The sequence below is a fragment of the Camponotus vicinus genome, unplaced genomic scaffold, assembly GCF_025532165.1.
Source record: "Camponotus vicinus isolate PSW18456_S1 unplaced genomic scaffold, iyCamVici1.0 SCAF_2, whole genome shotgun sequence".
Classification (NCBI taxonomy): domain Eukaryota; kingdom Metazoa; phylum Arthropoda; class Insecta; order Hymenoptera; family Formicidae; genus Camponotus; species Camponotus vicinus.
In genome coordinates, this window is record NW_028141956.1 from 12,563,212 (window position 1) to 12,584,658 (window position 21,447).

Genomic DNA, 21,447 nt, shown 5'->3' on the forward strand with positions numbered 1-21,447 from the left:
TCCAATAAACAAGCGTTTGAAGATAAATTATTTTGGGAAGTAAATTCAAAAAAATCATAGAATTTCACTTCTCAAAGGTCTCATTTTTTACTGTTTGAAACGTTTCCATTCTTCATATGGAGAGATCTCTCAACTTTTCACATCACGCGATAAGAATCGAGATTATTTTTATTCGACAAATAGACATGAACGCTCCGAAAATCTCTGTATCAAAATATTCGAGTAAGATCGAAGAGATTGCTATCAATTATTCGCGGAAGTTATAATCAAGCATCGAAGGATCGGATCGCACTGAGTATGTATGAATAATGACCTCTGTGTATATTTGTTTTGCAATCGAAAGATAGGGACGTAGTCCTTCTTCGAAGATCAAAATCGCCAAAGTTCCGATCAATTTGTTCCGATGATTCATTTCTTTATTGTTAGACGACGTGACCGGTCGCGCGCGAATGCACACATATCGTTAACTACACACTCTCTTTGGACATCTTATTTATGAATAATACTTTGGATATTTTTTATGCATTATTTATATACAAGTATGTATATCTTACTTACATACAAGTATATCTCGTGACGCGTTGGTGCCAGATAGAGCTGTCCAACAAAATATTTTGTAAACGTTTAAGATTGTAAATTACTCTTTGTCAATCTACTTTTCATGACTGATAGATTGATAATTAGTGAGAGACAAAAAAAGGGAGATAGAGTAAAAGGTGTGTGCGCGCATAGAAGTAATGTCACATCGAGGATAATAAAGGAAACTTACTACTCGAAAAGTCCTTAAAATCTTATTGCTACTAAAATCCTTCAAACGCACGCACGCGCACGCATGCGAATACGCATACATGACGTAAAGAAACCGCGATCTAAGATTTTCTTTATGTTGAGAGAGCGATGTCGCGGGCGAAAAAATATTTGCTGAAAGATTACTTTGGCTTACAACCAAAAAATTAATTTATAAAAATTAATTTACAAATTAATGTACAAATAATTACATATAGATTGTCCGAGCACTTGATCGCTGAAATTTTTCGAAAAAAGTATCAGAAAATAATAATTTCTCGAAAGAACATAAATTCGAGAAATAAAATTTAATTGCGAGAGTTTTTAATGAACTAGTATTGAAAAAATAAAATTGCATATGAATTCTGAAATATTATTCATTCTTTCGCGCGTATGTAATTAACAGTAACGAGAAAAATATTTTTTGAACAGAAAGTATATTCATTTCTCATATTCATTTACATACGCGAAGATGGACAGACAAAATATAATGAAACAATTATTACTATATGACCAAAAACGACAAATAAGAGCAGAGCGCGATAATTAAGGCGCAAGAAAAACTTTTTATTTTTAATATATTACAATATATAAATATATTTTTTTCACAATTTCGCTAAAGAATATATACTGAGTATAAATGTTTCGGATCATTTTTTGATCCACTTTCAATATAATAATAATAATGTCAATTTTCATGTCAAAATATTATTTTATTTTTATTATTCGACATTCTTTTGATATCAATATTATTACGCTCAAAATAGATGAAAAAACGTTTAATGTTTTATTTAATGTATATTATTTAACAAAATTGAATATATATGTTTTGTGATACATTAAAAATAAAAATCTTCTTTTGCGCTATAATTACCGCGTTTCGACTCTTATTTATCATTTTTATCACTTAGTAAACCTTAGTACTTTGAGCCTATTACTTTATATTATTTTTAACATGTTAATAATTTACAATTATTATCGATCGTAAATAATAAAATTTTGTTTCTTAACATATATGTATATAATTAGTTTCGATCGCGTGTGCGATAATTCAATGGGCGATTTCGTCTTCCGCGACACGGTTACATCATGTATGGCGAAAAACTCAATCGATTGCGTACATATGTGCGTGCGTTCGTGCGTACGTGCGTGAAACCCATTTGAGACGATTTATAATTCACGATAAAATTCAAGAGATAGAAACCTATTTTATATACCGCAAATTACACGATGTACATATGTATAATATACATATTTTATCCTTCCAAGTTTTCTATTATTACACGCGACACATAAAATAATAAGTAGAATAATCTGCCGTGAATTTTCTATCGCGAATTACAGGTCGTCGAAAATGAGCTCAAGTGTGTTACCCGATTACGCCTGAGTTATAAAAGCTATCTTAAGATTTAGTGATTGTGTAGTGCAACAATTGACGACTGTGACGTGTGGCTAGACTCGCGCACACGTCGTTATTACGATACTTTTATAGATTATTACATAGACAAATATATATCGACGAGAAAAATATTTATTCCTTTGTCTCTCCGTACGTGGCTAAGATAGAGAGATATATGTATATATTAATTTTTGTATTTTTCTTTTCTTTTCTTTGGTACTGTGTGCATATTTCTATAGGAAGTGTCTCCTGTCGATATGCAGGTTGTTTCAGAAGTCGCGTTCTATATCTCCGATTTTTACGAAATGTGAATTCGTGATGTTCTTAACTCGCAATTCATATTCGTCTCGAGTTATCTTATGTCACCACTTTATGGAGTTCATTATTGACGTTTGACCCAGATACCTCAAGTTCAGAAACGGACGGTATGTAAGCTTTAAATGCGCGACGAGAATTTAATTTTTAAAATTGTAAATTTATTATGAGAGTTATTATGTAACAATAGAAGTAAAATAATCAAGAAATATGTATGTAGCAATTAATAATTCATGTTAATAATCAATTTCATTAATTATGAAATATTGAATGTGTTAGATGGTTGTATATAAAATATTTAAATATTAATACATATTAACACTTTATCATCAAGCGCTTCGCGCATACATCGCTCATTGCAAACAGTTTTTAAAAATTACGTTTTTAAATACTGTTCAAAACAAAAATTTTTTTTCTTGCTTCTGACAATAAGTTTTTTTTTATTATAACGAGTTATACGTTTACTATTTTGTTTAAAATTATTTAAAAATTCGAGATGATATAGAAATATTTCATGTTATTCGTGCAAATATATATATTATATGTTTTTGATTTTTTGTGATACGCTTGTATACGTACTTACAATATACATATACAAGAACGAGCGAAAGTAAAAACACAAAATATTGTACAGATAAAATGTTAATATTATCAAAATATTCTCTCAACATCGATAATTTCGAACGTTATAATATCCGAGCCAATTTTTCAGAGTTGGCGACTTCTGATACACCCCGTATGTCCATTGCTCATTACACGTGTCCTCTCCAGAACCGCATATCCCTGAATCCTTCATCGCCACTATGGCGGCAAGGGTAACATATGCGATGCGAATATTAACTCGGTGAGAGAGAGGAGAAGTTTCTCTCCCTCTCTTTCCGGATTAATTTGCGATCATCAATTCGCGATCTTGGCCGCCGAGGAATATACCTACGTATGTATATTAGATCTCGCACGAGCGTGGTTGGAATGCGTGCGAGAACCGCTTTCTCATTAACTTGCACCTTTACGTACCTGCAATTTGCCTCTTCTTTCTTTTTTACATCTACGGTCTCACTAACTCGTGATCTGGGCTCGCGTCTATTGCCCGGATCCCGAGGCTAATTAAAAGGGAATCGGCGTCGTCGTTGACCTGTCCTCGCGAGAATCCGCGATTCCTGGCTTCTCCGTTCCTTATGATTGACCGAGCGTGCGAGTGGATCGGTGCGCGCTAGTTAGAGACTCCACAACCACCGCGATCTTGTCCGATCTTTGTTCAGTGACAATCGTTGGCACTTCACGCTTCGGGCTGTCTATTGAAGAATTGGTACTGCAACAGAGGAAAGAGAAGGGAGGACGTCCCTTTACGGCTTCGCCGTTTCTCGTATCGGTTCGGCGAGGCACGTCGCGAGAATAAAGAGGAACCGCGTTAACGATCGACCTTAGAAAGCGCAAGCCTCAGAGAAAGCCTCTCGTTCAGTTCAGGATAAGCGCTCTCGTGGAAAATTTATATAAAAATTTTATTATATATTAAATTTTTATATAAAAATTTTATTATATATATTAAATAATAAAAATTTTATTATATATATTAAATTTTAATATATGAATTAAAATCTCCGGATCTAAGATCTCTGCCGTTGTTAATTTAAATTTTTCATCTTGACTGAGAAATAACATTCTTGCGTATTTTTTGCGTCTCTCGTGTTGAAAAATTAATTCATCGTATAATAACGTCAGAAGGGAAATTATAATTTGTTATTTTTTGGAGAAAGAAAGAGAAAAAGAGAGAGAACGCAAAAATATCAAGTATTTAACTTTATAATTACAGTACAATTAGTTGTACGTTAAGAAAACGCGTACACTTGAAACTTTGATATTCCTCCCGAACTTACTCGCATTTGATTACCATCAATTACGAGCAGAAAACTTTGATCAATATTTCGATATTCGCGATGGTTTCCCCTAATTATATATAATCGAGAATAGAGAGAATCTAATCTAAGGAGAAGGTGCGTGTGGGAGTGATTAGACGGAGAAAGAAAGAGAGAGAGAGAAAGAGAGAGAGAGAGAGAGAGAGAGAGAAAGCGGCAAGCAACGGAGCAAAGTCTTAGCGAATATCCTTACACTGTAACGGAGGGTCAGTGGGAATGTTGTCCCGGTAGCTGGAGTGATGGAGAGAGTGTTGGTGGTGGTGGTGGTCCGTTCAGGTTCAGGCAGATGGGGGGTAGTTGTCTTACCATGCTGGAGCCAACCTGCTGCAGTAGCCCGATCCCCTGCTGCGACGACGTCGAGGATACGGACGGCCGTCTCGAGCCGCGAATACTGCTTAGGCTCGTACTGAGCAGATATGGCACGCTGCTACTCGTGATCGGCATCCCGCCCCCCTGCGAACAGATTCCATTTGACAGATTCCACTTGACAGATTCGATTTGACAGATTCGACTCGACGTTGAGCCTCGCAGGATTAATTATTAGCTCGTATTACACGCGAAATAAACGAGAGACATTGATTTTTCCGACTCCTTCTTGGAGCTTCTATGTGTAAGTCACGATTCTACTCGTGCTAACTTGGTGCATTAATATGCATACCGCGCGGCGATCAATTAACGACTCCGATTTATTTCTGTTTTACGTCGCGTGGCATGATCAATAGAGGGGATTCGCTTTTATAGGCGGCAGGTAGTTTTCCGATTGTTCCAAAGCTCACGCAAAAATGTCACTAGGTCACACTAGTTTTAAACCTCGATATGCCTCATTAAACGATAGATAAAATTCGGGAGAGAATCAGCGCAAACTTGATTCTCGAAGTCGTGGGAGAAAGGGGATTACAATCTGATTCATCTTAGAAGTATTATTACTCGCCTCCGCGTTTCACGATTGCAAGCATCTCTGTCACTAATCCTCATGTACATATATTCATTATCTTCTTTATCTGTAGACTACGATACTTATCCTTCCCTTTACTACACGTTACGTTGCGTGTCAACGATACGTTTCGCCGCGAATTAAAGTAGGAGCGGTAAATGATACGTGCGGCAACTTTTACATGTGTATACAGGGTGTCCCAGACTTAACGAATCAGCCGTTAATGGTAGATTCCTGAGATCATTTGGAAACGAAAATCTTAATACCAAAATGTTGAGGAAGAAGTAGTTATGGCGCTACAAAAGATTAAAGATTACCAATCGGCTTTACGGTCTTCTGTGCTCAGGCACATGGCGCATCAAGAAGCCCGCGTAAAGCGCAATAATATCGATATCGATAGAGGGATCAAATAAAAAATAGGATTCTGCAGTGAGTGCGATTGTGTCTTCGATGCGACAGTAGTCAGTAGTTTGAACATTTTTATGAAGTCTTCCTCAACATTTTGGTATTAGAATTTTCGTCTCCAAATGATCTCAGGAACGACTGATTCGTTAAGTATGGGACACCCTGTATACAACACACATACGTACCGTAGGCGGGGATAAATTAATACTGGATCCACGTCGTTCTTGGGGACCGGTGCTGGAGTGTCGACGGATCGGCAGGCCGCATCCGGGCGTCGCTCCCGGCGAGCTCGCGCAGGATGGCGCTATCCGTATCTTGGGTGTCATCAGGGTGTTGTCCGACAGGCGTCTACTCGTGAACGTGTTACCCACTCGCAGGAAGTTGTTGTCGTTGCCCGACGACGAAGTGAACCATCCACCGAACATCGCTAAACGACCATCCGATTCGATTAGATCGATCTCCCTCGCTTTTCGAAACGAGAGATATCAAGCCCCCCCGCGCCCCACCCTCTCGAGGGTCGCGTTAATATTTCATGCTGAAAGAAGGCAGGGGGAGAAGAGGCTCCTGGAAAAACTACCACATTTCCACTTACTAGCCATCGAACTTTTCCGCGCCATATTTTCCGCAGATGCCGTTGATATGGAACCTGCGTACGGAGAAATACCTTTTTAGCATCACAAGCGCGGATCACATGATCCCTTGGAGGATCGTTATCATAAATATCAGATAAAGTTAATGGACTCGTGTCTCCTCTGTCTTCTACCCGCGATCCCGTTTCGCTACCAAGAGACGGAGAATTTATTATATAAACTACCGTTCACGGTTTAACTAATATTTATGAAAACCCTTCACACTAGAGTGCTATTTCGCCGTGAAAGAAAGTGTAGTAAAATAAAACGTCGAAAGTACACTTTTAGCTATTATGACTTGAGAAAGAAACATTAAGTTAAGTGCGTTACGAGTTGGAAAATTTAAAGACTGCACAAAAGCCCCGAAAGTTTTCATCGCGCGAAATTTAGGCTCGCGCGTAAAAAACGTCGGATGACGTTAAAGGAGACGTTCGATATCCGCTGGATATTTTCGCACCGATGCTATTCTTCCTGGCCATATCCTCGGCCGACGAGGTCTTGCGTTGCTCGATGCGCAAATTCGGAATGTTGAACGTCGGCACGTGCACGTTATCGGTGCTGTACTGATGTCGCAGGGGTCGATACTTGTCCGGACTCGGCAGCGATAGATTGTCGAGCGTCAATTTGTTCCTCTGATTTCTACAATGGCAGAAACAAGAGAGAAAGAGAGCTCGAGCTGTTACTCGATAAATTCTACAGGTGCATTATACGTGTATCGACAAATGCGCGATATTAATGAATTGATAGCCGCCGATATTTATTAATTACGCTAGGTAATATCCGTAATTGAGTTAAGTGGCGTGAATGAGATCTTTGTTTCGGCGGAATAACGAGCTACATCGCGATAAAATGTCGGTCGGTTTTTGCTTTTTTAATCAATACTTGGAGGAATTTTATGCATTAATTTCCCGATGAGAAAATTCTGCAATTATTTCGCACACGCCATTAAACACGTGTACAAGAGCTCGTTTGTTCCCGTTTATTCTCATAATAATTAGAGGAAGAATCGCGTTGTTGTTGTCCCGTTCAACCGACACTTTTAATTACAACGCTCGCTCTTAGCGCTAATTGTGCTTGCCTCTCGATGTTGTTCAACATGTCCTGCAGCACCTCGAGGAGCAGGATGAATTGATCGAGATTCAGCGCCGGGTTCACGGTTTGCGGTAGCAACGATGGCATCGCGTGCGCCGCCATCCAATTGACAGACAAGCCGTACTTTTTGTCGGTGAGCATCAACCTGTAAATATCTAAACGCGAACGGACGAGAGCGATTAGCCTTAGGGTTTGTATGCCGTTTCTCCCTTCTTTCTTGAAATGAGGATACCTGTCTCTTTGCCACACAGATCATTTATTATTTCTTTTTCTTTCCTTTCGTTTGTATTTTTTTATTTTTCTTTTCCACATTGTCGAGAACAGGCTCTTTTCCCTTACTTCATTACGGATTAAAACGGTCTCTGGTCAATTTTTTTTCTTCCTAACAGACAATTCATTTAGAGATCCATTTTATTAAATATTGCATATTTACCCGAGCTTCATATGCTCAATAATAACTGCGTTTGCCTTGATAAATAATAATAGTAAAATAAAACTGAGTCATTTTTTCGACCGCTTTTCATTCCAAGCGAACAAATGCAAGAGAGATATGTGTCTTCTTTTTATCTCGTTTTAAAGAAATTAATGATGCATTTTTTGACCTCGTAAGATACGCGAATAGTTGATGGTCATTATCGAGAAAGGTTTCTATTAAATGTGTGTACAAAGTACTAGATCCACGCTTGTGTGTGATACTCGCTTTTACTTCACTTACTTACAACCCGCACGACGATCTCGGGCTCTTGCAGCTTGACTTTACAGAGGAGCGGTAGGATGCAGTCGATGATCTTCTGCTTCTCGAGACGGCTTAGGATGCGCGGCACCACGTCCATCAATACGCGCGCGTCCGCAGAGTTGTTTTCGAAAGCGTCCAACAACTTCGGGAGCACCACGTTACGTATGGCGTCGTCCTCGAGATAATTCGTCACGTTCGATACAGCCACGAACGCGGCCATCTAGTAGATAAACCAATCAAAATCGTGTCATTAATACAAGGATTATCTTTTAGAGATATAAAAATTTCTTAGAGATCCAGGATCTTGAATCGGTGCATGATTTTAAATAGAAACTTACAGGAAATTAGGGTTTAGGATTAAGGATTAAGATTAGATTAGGGTTAAGGATTAAGAATTTTTTAATCAAATTATAAATTCCTTTCAATTTCTTAAATATTATATCAGAATTTTTGGTTTAGCAGTTGAATTTATTTAGTTGGACCAACATATTTTTCGATGATACCTCTACTTTTCCTCACCCTTGCGTGAAATTGATGGTTTACTCACTCGTACTTGAATGGTCGAATTCTCAAAGGACATGTACAGCATCGAGAGGACCTCGCGCTCGTATTCCTGAGGCGTCTTCTCCAGGATGATGTGTAGATTCTCCAGTAGAGTCACGGTTCCCTGAATCGACTTTCGATTGGTGAAGAGTGGTCTGCGGAAGAGAGAGAAGGAGAAAGATGGAGGAGGTGTAAGACGAGACGTGCCTATCTCGCGCGGTCTCGCGCTCATTTCCGCCCTCGTTCACATACGTACTTGAGCGTGGGGAATACGATCTGGTCGTACTCCTCCTTGGTGCTGTTCTGAACGATGTACAGCATAGGTTGCAACACGGCCGACAGCACTTCCTGCGTCTGCAGCTCCGCGTGAAGATACGTCCAGATGTGTTGATACCAGAGTTTCTGCGGAAAACGTTCGCGTGACACGTGCGGAAACGTGCGCGATCAGGGTGCAACTCTCGCCCCGCGAAGCGAGCGAAGTCGAATTTACAACTCCCACGTGTGGAGAGCTAATTCCTAATTTCCTTTGTGTGTTTTATAATTTTTTTCCATTTCCCCAAGATCGAAACATTCGTACATTCCATGATTGTATCGCAAAAGGAACTGAGAAAATTGTAAAGAAAAATAATAGAATAAAGAATGATAATTAAATGTTCTAAACCATCCTTGGTTAATAAAAACCTGATGTGCAAAAGATGACACCAAACCATGTTATTGTTATCGAGAAAAGCGGTAAGAACCGATCCGAGCTCGGTGAAACGCATACTCCCTCCGTCTTTTGCCAACCGTAGGTTGGCAGCAGTCGGGAGTAAAAAAAATTATAAAGAAAAATAATAGAATAAAGAATGATAATTATATGTTCTAAACCATCCTTGGTTAATAAAAACCTGATGTGCAAAAGATGACACCAAACTATGTTATTGTTATCGAGAAAAGCGGTAAGAACCGATCCGAGCTCGGTGGAACGCATACTCCCTCCGTCTTTTGCCAACCGTAGGTTGGCAGCAGTCGGGAGTAAAAAGGAAGTATCATGATTAAAAAATTAGAGACTCTAAAGCATCTTTGATCAAAACTCCACGTATTAAACACACAATTGCGATACTTGTAATGATGTAAATGCGATTGTAGATTCAGTTTTTCTGTCCCGGGAGTTTTTCCCACCCCGCAAGTCCGCCCTGAATAATTAACGCCGCAATATTCGCGCGTACCTTCGGCATGTAGGGCAGCAGTTCCCTCAGAGTCGTCGTATAAAAGTGCTCCTTCTGCGACACGTCCTTCATCTTGCTGACGTCGAGAAACTGTAGAGCGTGCACAAACGGATCCCGGAAGAACTTGATCATGGTCAATATTTGCGCGGTAGGCCTTTGCTCGGGATCCTTGTGCAAGAGTCGCGTTACGGCTTCTCGCAGAGGTATCGGTACCAGTGGCAAGATGACGGAGACTTGATCGTCGAGCTGATCGATGGGATGCAATAATAACGCGACACTTGTTTAATCCGACGAGTTATTTTTTTAGGAGACTTGAATTTCATAATAAAAGTGTATTATGTTTGTGAAATGTATCGGGCTTTTTATGAAACAATATTGCTCTCTGTATAATTATCGTATATTGATTTACGGGACAGCAGAAGGATTGACTGTGCGATAATGCGGATAGTTGATGACTTTCTAAATATTTTTTGTGTCGAGAATTTTTTTTTTTTTTTTTGAAAATTGCAGCTACTCTTTTGACGATTGAAATATCGCATAAAATCGCGAATTGAAGCATAGAGCGTGGCAACAAACGATATACTACGTCGTTCTAACGAAAAATGCAATTTGAAACTATCGGATAGAATAAAATCAATATTTTTTATATAAACAAATAGGTATCTCCCAAAAAGAATTTCAGCAAATAAATTGTACGCAGACGCGCTTTTTTCACTTTCCAATTAGCCAACTATGATACGATTGCAGTTGTGCTATACAATTGCGGTGGAAAACTCAGAAAGGGAAAAAGATATAACTAAAGACTGAAATTTATTTATGCGAGAATCAGAGAGATGAAGGATCCTCGCGAAGGGAAATCTCTCTGTCTGTCCCGAAGGTTAAATCCTTTCAAAGAACATCCGCGAGATCCTTCTCGACATTCTTAAGAGAATCATCTCGTTTCTGACTTGCGGACAGATTAACTTACAGTCTCTAGTTGCTTGAGATAATCCGAGCAGCTGTGATTCGCCTGTATCAACGGCCGGCCTTGATTGTAGATCGCGCATATCGTCATACCGAAGCTGTACATGTCGCTGGAAAAGCTGCCGAGCTTCTTCTGCTGCACCTCCGGCGCTGCAACGTGTTGCATTTACAGACGGACTCGATGTACGAGGTCGAGAGGATAATTAACAATGCAAATGAGAGAGAGAGAGCGTTAGTCGGGAAGCTGCTGCCAGCAATTTTTAATGTGACTTTTCGATGTGAATTTTCATACAATCTAAAGCCTTGGGGTGCAAAGGTTCGGAATTAACAGAGTTTTCAATGAATTCGATTTCATTGATGCCGAGCTTATTTCCCACGCATACCCTCCTCCCCCACCTCGCTCTTTTTTATGTATATATGTATATAAATACAGAAATCCCCTTCCCCCATAATGAACTCGACTGGCTTCCGGGGCTTCCAATTTTCCCTCTTGCGCCCCTCCTTCTCGTTCCTTTTAATATTAATATCGAATCCGGTAATAGTCTATTTGCCCTCCACCTGGCAGTCAATTTATCACTCGCCACTAGATCCACGTATCGATAATTGTCTTATTTTCTACGATAATTAACAATATTTGTTTTATATATCGCTATCATATAATATAAAAAAAAACGCGTTTGAATTGTTTCAGTTATTAATCATCCCCATTTTCTGATATACATATATACGAACGTTCGAGCGGAATGTATTCATCAAACAGTACAATTCAACCGAATTACAAAACGCGGGATCGTTACATTATTGTAATGGCTGTATAATTAGATTTCTGTTTTCATCGCGTATTCAAAGTTAAATACAATTGTATAATACCAGATTGCTTTATCTAACAGGAGGGTCGCGCGCGCAAACACGAGAGAGGGGGGAAGTAAATAATTGCGTTTGTAATACTCAACGCATATTCTCGACATGAAGATTTTTATCTCGCTGTTGCATAAAGATGTTTGAAATTTCATTCATTTAAGAGAGATTAAAAAAATCTCTATTTATAAGGATGTAATATTCAGGATTTCTATTTATAGAAGAGCTACTTGTATTTACGAAGAAAATCAATTACTCGGTTTCGAGTGAAAGCTCGAGAGAATGCATTTAATCGCGTTGAGTGGCGACAAAATATAAATTCATTGATTTTACTAAGTAAAGTTGAGTGACTCGAAACAACGTTACTGGAACAGCGCGTGGGCGTACGTTAACGACACGGTCATTCACGACACCTCACCTATATAATCGAGATTGGGCTGAGTCATTTTCGGCATGTGCTTCGTCCACGATTGCACGGTTATCGGTACCTCCTTGGCCGCCTCTAACAAGAGCGAAACGCATTCTGAAGTGATAGACTGCATCATGCCATCTATTGCTATCAGAGTCTGGCCGATGTATCAATTATTTCTATAATAATTAGCTTTTTTTATATTCTCTAAAATCTATAATAAATAAATATAAAATAATTTGATGGAAACAAAATTTTCTTCAACTTAATAATATAAATTTTTAATTTAATAATTTTTAATTTAATTTAATTTAATGATATAAATATATAAATTGTAAATAAAATATATAAATTATATAAAAATATTAAATAAATAAATAAAATATATAAATTGTTCTCATTATATATTTATTTATTAAGGAATCATATTTTATCATATTTAATATTGAGAAATTGGAAAAAGCACAATGTGACACTTATCTTTTATTCGGTGAAGTATTGCTGATATTGACAAAAAAGGGCCAAACTTTGATTAAGGAATTTATCTTTGATACGAGGGATAACAAGATTGCAGACTCACCGAGAAACTCGAATCCCGACAACTTCCACGTGCCCCTCTTCGTAATGATGATGCTCGTCGGGCAAACGTTTCTATGAAGAAATTTACAGTTGCCATGAAGGAATAAGAGAGCCTCTGTGATCTGCCAAAAGAAAAATGAGAAAAGCTTACAATACGGGTTGCGAAGATATTTATTATTTTTTTCCTACATGATATTTCTAATTTTCTTTTCTAATTTTAGCGTTATTCTTGCCCCGAAAAATGTTGACATTATTTTTCGGCGACGTTTCAATCAAGTTTAATTCATCTACTTTACGCTAAAGATATAATTGTGGATCCGAGTCATTAGACCGTGTTGCTAAACGCAATTGCTCTAACACGGTGACGCAAGCTTGAGTTGCAGTTTGAAGAGAGTTAAGGGCATCAAGTATTCTATTACGCTTCGTAATACATTCTATTATACGAGAGCTACGTCGAGCAGTGGTAGTAGCACCGTGATGGAGTTGATTTCTCGTGGTTACAACCAGAAACTCGTTTTTGAGAAAATTCGCTCTGATCACCCTTTCCCTCTTCCCCCCCTCCCCCCCTCGTACACGCATGCGTCGGGATTCGACTTAATTTTCCGCAACGCAACCCCGTTATTGCATCTACGCTATGATTGTGCTTACGCACAATGTCACGGTCGTGCATGCGTACTCGTGTATTTTGAAACCTGCCTCTTTTATTCCGCGCGAAAGAGATCGATCGCGTAATTTCCGCTCCGAATTGAGAGAATCGATTATTTTCGCGCAAATTTGACGCACGATTTGACATTTAATTTCACGTTTAACGTATGCACGTACCGCATTCCAGCGTAACAATATAACGCAAGAATAACTTTTGTTGAAAACTTGTATTACGATCGTATATCCATTAAATATTAGAGAGATTAAAGCGAAGAAGAAACAAATATCGTGAAGCGACGTAGGCGGAAAGGAGAGCTTAAAAACACGCCACGTTAGTTCGTTATTCCTCTAGTCTCGTTTTACACGTTTACAACGACTTAACTGCTAATGGACGAACCCCATTATCGGTGCCCCGTATTTGTAGAGCCGCGAAAAGTATTAAGTAATTATCGTCTATTCCTCTATCGTGAAAATAGAGGCAAATGAAAAAAATAAAATTCGCGGAAATTGATTTACCGGGAATGCTATGGACAAAAAAGAAGCAGAGCGTTGCATCCGATAACATTCTTTTTCTAAACAGAAAATTGTCTCTCTTTTCACGTAATTTGTCTTTTTAGCAGCTTGTCTTTTTACCAAATGTTGTATAGACAATAATCTTTTTCTTAATAATTTAATACAAATATATTTTTCTAACATCTAACTACTATTTATCGTGAAAAAATATAAGAGCACTTCACACATAAATAGAATTTCTATTTTGTTTCGATGAACCACCAATAAAAAGCATTTTAAGTGTTTGAATACCTTTAACTCATCTTTCATACTTGAAAAAATTTATCAGTAATATTTTTCGAAATAATTCTTTTTTTTAATAATTTTCATACAATTTAATACATACAAGTACATTTTTTTAAACATTTAGTTATTATTTACCATGAGAAATATAAGAGTACTTTGATAAATAGAGTTTTTACCAGTTCACTTTTAATATACTTTCAATATATATGTCATAAAATTGCGCTTTTTGAGTGCAAAACTCTTATCGGCATGCATTTATATTCTATGAGAGAGATTTTTCATTAGATAAATAATTAAATATATATCTGCAAAATGTAAGGGCAATTTTTTTGAAAAAGAATAATTTTCTATGAAGAGGTTTTCGCGCGGGATGCGTTCTATTTACCTGCAACAGCCCGTATTTGACCTCCAGCTCGAGTAACTCGTACTCCTTGACGAAGGTCGAGCGATGATGGCTCGTGGTCGGCGGGTGGTTTTGCTTGCCCATCGGCCCCGAGGACTGCGCCGCGAGCGTGTTTGCCAATTGCTCCTTGTACGCCAGGACGTTCGCCAGGCTGGCCAGGACCGGCTCCGACGCGAAGGCCAACGTATCCGCGCACTCCTCCACTTTGTACGCCTACGTGATTGTCAAATATAGCGCATCGATTTACATCGAATGTAAATAGCTCTTGAAAATAGATGAAAAACGCGCTATGCATTTATACATTTCCACCGAAAACCTTTCGGAATAAATTGGTGAAATTCGTTTCGTTTCCAGATAGATTCCGTTTCCAATTACGTTTGGCCGTGTGGGTGTATGCGTGTGCATAATACTTGTGATATGTGTGTGTATCATATTTTAAATTCCCTTTTAGAAAGAAAGCGGGATAGATCGCATTTCTTTGGCTTCCTCGTTATCGTCTTCTTCGCAGCTTTTCAAGGAACTGCTCTTCTCGCGATTCCTTTCTATGCTTCTTCGATTGATTTCCTCGCGCGGCATATTTTTTATACATATTTTTATACAAGAATTAGGAAGAAAATTGCATAACTAGTCTGACGATACTTATGTTAATTATCTTGCATTATGTCAGAGAAGTGTGGAAGTTGGAAAATAAACTTGTAGAAACACCGTCCGTCTTGTCGCTCTTCTCGACGAAACCATTTCAGTTTGATAGTCGACTCGTGAAATATATCCGGACGAGCTGAGAAGGGAGGACGAGGGGAAAAGTTCTCGCGCCTCGCCTTGGCCTATATAATACGCGAGGGTCGCTTACGTACCTGCAGGAGCTTCGGATGCGAGTATCGCTCCATCTGAGTGGCACCTGCGCGCAGGATGTCCGTGACCGTTTCCCTGCGTTTCGGCTTGTGCAACTTCTCCACGGAACGCTTGTCGAACAGGAAGATTGAGACCTCCTGCAAGCGAGCAATCGCCATTTTTTCGCGCGCAAACTCCTCTCTCGGTAGCCGCAAGAATTTATCTTTGGAATTGAAGTGCGAGAATCGCCCGGATACGAACTGATCTTGTTCTCGCGCTTCTCAACCGTTCGATCGCTTTCAGAATCGATTTCTCGAATTGGATTACCTCTAATCCGCGATCCAATCGTCTCTCCTTGTGTGTGTCTCTCTATCTCTCTCTCTATCCAGAGTAAACTATCGTTAGAGTGGAGATTGAATCGCGATTAAGGTGTTAAGACACATCTCGAAAGAGATCGTCCTTAACGATAATTAAGCTCTTTAATGCAATTATTACACAGTAAAAAATAAAATGTTATTCATAACATTTTTCACATGTCCCAGAAAATTCACTCCAAATTTTAAGTTAAAATAACTCATTCGTCGTATATTACTTATTGGCAAATTAAAAATGTTAAATAATTGACACAATACTTTACATTTATTTTTGTTATTGCGATTTTAAGTGTAATGTAAAAATAACATACAAATTAATTAAAAATTACATGAAAAAATAGTTAAAATAACTCGTAAGAAATATTGAAGACATTAACATATAATAGTAATTATTTTAACTTAAATTATTTGTAATAGAAACATTTGATTTTAGTAAATTGATTATTTTGTATGTCAAAGTTCAAGATTATTTGAAGATTTTAACTTTTCTTAGAATATTAAACTGACTTTGAGACATGTTGATTGTTTAAAATGATTATGTTAAAAATACTCAAAATAATATTCCATTTCCAAGAAACATATACAAAGTGTTAAGTTATAAAGGTGATATAAATGTAACACATGAAAACGTTATAAAAATAATAACATAAGCTGTATGTTAAATTTACATTAAACTACTAATCAAAATGTGGTAACACAAGAAAATTTTAACAAATGGACGCACAATTTTTTACTGTGTACTTTTGCCTTATGTAAAAAAAACTGTGGAGTTTTTGCTGACTTTGCAAAGATTATTTCTAATTTAGAAAGAGTTTTAATTCCATTCGGGAAAGATATATTTCTTAAAATTCTGGAAAAAAATTTTACTCTATAAAAACTCTCTATAAAAACTAATACATAAATATATCAATGTATTCTCTATATCTAAATAAATCTCCTACAAATCTTTATGCTCTCTCATATCCGGAAAATAGCTTTCGATATAAGAATACAATCGGTAAATACTGAACGGCATTCTACTATCAAAACGGAACTTTTCAATAAACATTTTATTTCCACAGAGAAAGAAGGGGATTCCCATTTTATTCTCAATAAATCTTTCGGAGGGTTTACGATAAAACTGCGATAACATTCCATTTTATTCTCTATAAATGATTGACTTCTCGTGATTTAATACGAATTTAGAGGAATAAAGTATTATCAAATTCCCCATTTTTTTCCGACTGATTTTTTTTTAATTACCATTCGGTCCTTCTTCCGGTAGCCGTCGTAGATGCGCCAGACGTTCTCCGGCCCGGCCGTGGCAGACTGTTTGCCAATCTCATACGTGTTGCGGATAGGATCGGGGAGCAGGTCGCACGGTGCCGTGCTACTGCCTCTGGATTTCGCGAACATGATGATGCGGCACCAGGAAGCGAAGACCCCTCAGTGGATCAACGTCGACCTCGTCCGTTTATTATCTGCCAAGCCAAAATTCACATTGAGCGCGTTAAGTCTATTTGATATTGTTAGATAACTCGCCGGAGGGATAAAGGGCAAGTCAAGGGAAAAGGGAGCGAGACCGAAGCGTAATATCGCGAAAATAATCTCTATGTTCGTTCGTGACAATGGAATATCGCCGTGGTACGTATTCGCGAGATTCCCGTTTCTCTGTATTTCATATTACGTGTGTAATATGAGAGAGATCGCCGAGAGATTCGCCAAAATTACGTTGATTTTACGATCATTACTGCGTGGAAAATTTCTATAAATCGACGATGAGAGAGAAATTGTTGAATTTCTGATTTTTGAAAGCGAGAGTCGAGGCTTTTAAATCTTTAAATTTCTCTAATAAGACAATCGCGAAAATTAAGAGAAATTTTGTCTTAAATTAAGGGAAGTCAAGAAATTAATAGGTGGATTCGAAGGACTTGGAATCACATTTATGCCAAATGTTTAAAAAATACAAAATTTTTTAATCGATTGATTTTTTCACATATTTCTTTTTTTATATCATACCGATATAAAATTTACTTTTATTGAATTTACTTTTATTGAACTTTCTAAAAGATGCACGCTATGATATATTATAATCGATTTTTTTTCTTTTTTTCTTTTGAGGATTTAATCCGGGAAGCCGCTGTACTTCATGATTAATTAAATTTTCTCTTGACGGTATTATGCTGCACAGAATGTCCAAATACCTACGAAATCTTTGGATCGTGAATTGTGCGTATATCTATGTACCTGAAGGTAGTATCAGGGAAACTTTTTAATTATTGACAGTGAAAGTTCTGTTTCGAAATTAAACTGGAATGAGATTTCATTACCTATTTGCAGCTTGCGGCTTAATTTGCAAACTCGTTTTTTCATCCGAGAATGTTAAGTAACCTCGTAAATATTGAATTTGTAAGCTCAATATTGAAACACCTCTGCGATTTGCAGCAAAATAACCGTTTACAATCGCGATTTGCAGCAAAATATAATGTTCGCGAGCTAAACATTCACACAACTAAACCTCAAAAACTGAGCAAATTATATTTTTATCAAGGAAGAAATATTCAAGATTTTTTTAAACATTTATATATTATAAATAGAAGGAATATTAAATAAAATTAAATGTTTACAATATCAAATAAGCGTTTTCAAAAAGAAGAAATCTCTTGAATCGTACGTGACTAAATAAAAAGGAATGAAAGAGAGAAAGAGAAAAATGTTTCTCTCTCTCATTAAATTGATATTTACTATTCACAGTTCTATATCCATTTGAAAAATATAAATTCTCTTAAAAAAGAAATTGTGCAAAAGACACTATAAAATTTTTTTACAACTCCTCTCTTTTCATAAAATTTATATTTTGATATTCGGAGAGACTTTTCAGCGTTCTCGTCCTTCGCAGAGAGAGATATTGGGTGTTATTATTCGCACTTCTCGCGTAGGAGTGAAGATCGTTGTCGGATCTCCTCGACAATAGAAATACGAGCTTTTTTGTGTCGTTTTCAGAATATTCGGATATAACAAGAAAGGATGAAGAAACTTTTTCAAGAAAAATCGATAAATCGTTGTCGATTACTCACGTTCAATCATTCGAAAGCGCTCATAGAACGAAAAAGATCAGTGTAATATTCGAGCTGAAAGCTCGGAGAATCTGATACTTGTATACAAAATAACTCTGCGTATAAATAATATTTATTTCCAGACGAAAAAACGGCGTGTAAATTTCTCGCGCGTACATGTATATCAGAAATTAATTAAAATTCGCAAAGTGTGATTCGTTCCGCGATCGTTTCGTTCACTAAATGACATAAATGACGCGTACTTAGTTGCTCCTTATACGCCTACACCTTAAAAATACGCGAGCATAAAGATCTGGGCGCGAATCTTCTATTATATTTTTATTATAGTTAGGTATTTATGATCAAAAAGTAAAAGGGAAAATTTTATATTCTTATCTCTTTATAACTGACGTTGTCTGCATTTCATAATAAATAATCATTTAAATATAAATTTTTTGAAAAATAAATTTTACGAAAAATATGGAATTCTTCTCTCTATGAAATTTAATTTTTAAGATGTTGAATATTCGAGGGATATCTAGAGTTAATCTTCGCTCTTTTCCATTGTATAAAAGTAGAGAGATCGCTTTTTTAACAACGCGAAAATATAAACCCTCCGAAACTGTCGTATTAATCTCTGAATAAAAACATGACAAGGACAATAACACATTGACATGTGTGTGTGTGTGTTGTATTTGTTTATCGAAACGCGAAACGCCGAGTGTTGAAAGATCCCTCCTCAAGAGCAATTAATTACACAGAATGAAAAGACATCGAACTTGTCGAAATTTATCAACGTTTGTTTCGCGGTCAATTCGTCTATCATATCACGTGATTAATCGCGCGAATGCACGCTTATTATTAATTAGTCAAATTTTATTAATAAATATACTTGAGCATGATGCTGATCTAAATATGATTCCAGAATTGGAAGCATTGAAAATCGTCTAGTATGAAGAGCTTGTTACATAAATTATGTATAAGTAAAATCACGAAAAAGAGAGAAAGAGAAAAAGAAAAAAAGAAAAAGAAGAAGAAGTATATTATATATAAAAAAAGATAGAGAGTATATTTCTTTCTCCTTTGAGTGTCTCCCTTCTTTAAAGGACTCCCATGCAGGAAATATGATTTCTAAAATAAATGTCCTTTGCTTTAGTCTTTCATTCTTCCTCCCTCTTTCGTGGGAAAACGATGAGACAGAGGCAGAGAAAGAGAAAGAGGGAGAGAGGACGAGAGGAAAACCCTTCTCTCTGCTTCTCTAGGATTAATGCACGCGGTGGTAATTTTAATCGCGCCACCGCAACGATCTGGAAAGGCCATAAGTTTTCGTCGGATTGATGTTAACGGGCGTTATCCGCTCCGGTGAATCGATATAAGCGCGCGAGCCGTTAACGTTAGCAAGCGCACCCCTCTAATCGCACCCCCGATCTTGGAGGCTCGGCTCTCCCGCGACGACGTGCGGCGCGTTATCCTGCCGGATTCCCGGTGTGACCCCAATCTCGCTCCTGTTATTCCCGCGCGTAATCCTTCTCGCGCACTCCTCCGTTTGCACTTCTACGCGCAAATGCGAAACGCGAATCCCGCGGGTAGCGCGATCGTAAACGGAGCCATAACGCGATCCGGATATATCAAGGAAGAACCGCGACCCCGCGCGACACCCCCAGGAGCTCGCAGCGGATAATGCACTATTATACGCGTAATATACATAATTATGCGAACGCACACGCGCACTCATACATACAAATACGATGCAACACATACGAGAAAATCAAATAAAAGGCAGTAGACGGCGTACGAGCGGATAGACAGGCAGACGAGCGCGAGAGTGTGTGACTCACCTGTTGCCGAACGATATCGGGAAACGCGCGATAGCACACCACCGTACATAGGCTCTCTCTTTGTTGCGAGAAGAGGAGGAATAAGGAAGCGGAAAAAGAGACACAGTATGGTGACGGTTGCGGCGACGGCGACGACGACGACGACGACGAGCACGATGACGACGCTGACGGCGGCGGCGGCGGCGGTGGCGGCGGCAGCGGCGGCGGCGGCGACGGCGACTGCGGGAAGGTTAGTAATCGCCAAGATTGGCGCGAACTCGCGAGCGAGTAGACGGACGCGACGCGCGTGGCTCGCGCGCGCGCGCGCGCGCGGGTTTGACAGATGGGGCGGGCGGGTGGGAGGAGGGGGCGAGCTCTCGCGCTGACAGCGCGCGCCCCTGTGTGTGTGCGTGGTCGTGGACGCCGCGCCGCGGCCGACGGGATGCGCCGATGGTGCGTCGCGACGATGGACTGGCGCGATCGGAGCAGAAGAGGATCCTGTTATCCTGTAAACAGCGATCCTTCTCCCCCCTTCCCCCTCCTCCCAACCCTCTTGTCACCGCCGCCGTTCCAGCGGCGGCGTATCGCCGTCGACGGCGACGTCGACGTCGACGCTGACGGATCACGCGCGTGCGCGTGCGCCCTCCGCCTCCTGGCTCTCCGCCGGCGCCTGGCAGGTCCTCGCCCGGCTCCGAGCTCAGGGTGTAGGCCTCCTCGTTGCCTGGAAATTATAGGTCTGGGTTGCAGGGTAGGTAGGTTGGTAGGTTGGTAGGTT

At 38.7% G+C, this 21,447-nt stretch overlaps 1 protein-coding gene across 2 annotated transcripts; it reads right to left on the reverse strand.

Moving 5' to 3' along the window:
* Window positions 1-1,329: 1,329 nt before the first annotated feature.
* Bma (SCY1-like protein bma) lies at window positions 1,330-21,237 on the reverse strand. Of its 2 annotated transcripts, none has more exons than XM_083092464.1 (17): window positions 20,694-21,237; window positions 17,063-17,280; window positions 15,470-15,604; window positions 14,598-14,828; window positions 12,771-12,891; window positions 12,200-12,283; window positions 10,928-11,073; window positions 9,961-10,206; window positions 9,009-9,154; window positions 8,757-8,907; window positions 8,189-8,429; window positions 7,460-7,628; window positions 6,839-7,020; window positions 6,345-6,398; window positions 5,938-6,179; window positions 4,720-4,866; window positions 1,330-3,809 (listed from the first exon to the last, which is right to left on the reverse strand). In XM_083092464.1, the coding sequence occupies exons 2-17, from the start codon at window positions 17,213-17,215 to the stop codon at window positions 3,777-3,779; spliced, it is 2,481 nt and encodes an 826-aa protein (XP_082948590.1). In that variant the 5' UTR covers window positions 17,216-17,280; window positions 20,694-21,237; the 3' UTR covers window positions 1,330-3,776. The 2 variants fall into 2 exon arrangements, with proteins under 2 accessions (XP_082948590.1, XP_082948589.1); XM_083092463.1 differs by having other exon boundaries at window positions 1,331-3,809; window positions 4,607-4,866.
* Window positions 21,238-21,447: the final 210 nt, after the last annotated feature.

Coding starts and splice junctions, on each gene's coding strand:
- Bma (XM_083092463.1), bottom strand. CDS start 17,215: ATGTTCGCGAAATCCAGAGGCAGTAGCACGGCACCGTGCGACCTGCTC. Junction 9,155..9,960: donor TGCTGCCCTACATGCCGAAG/GTACGCGCGAAT, acceptor CGTTTTCCGCAG/AAACTCTGGTATCAACACAT. Junction 8,908..9,008: donor ATCGTATTCCCCACGCTCAA/GTACGTATGTGA, acceptor TCTCTTCCGCAG/ACCACTCTTCACCAATCGAA.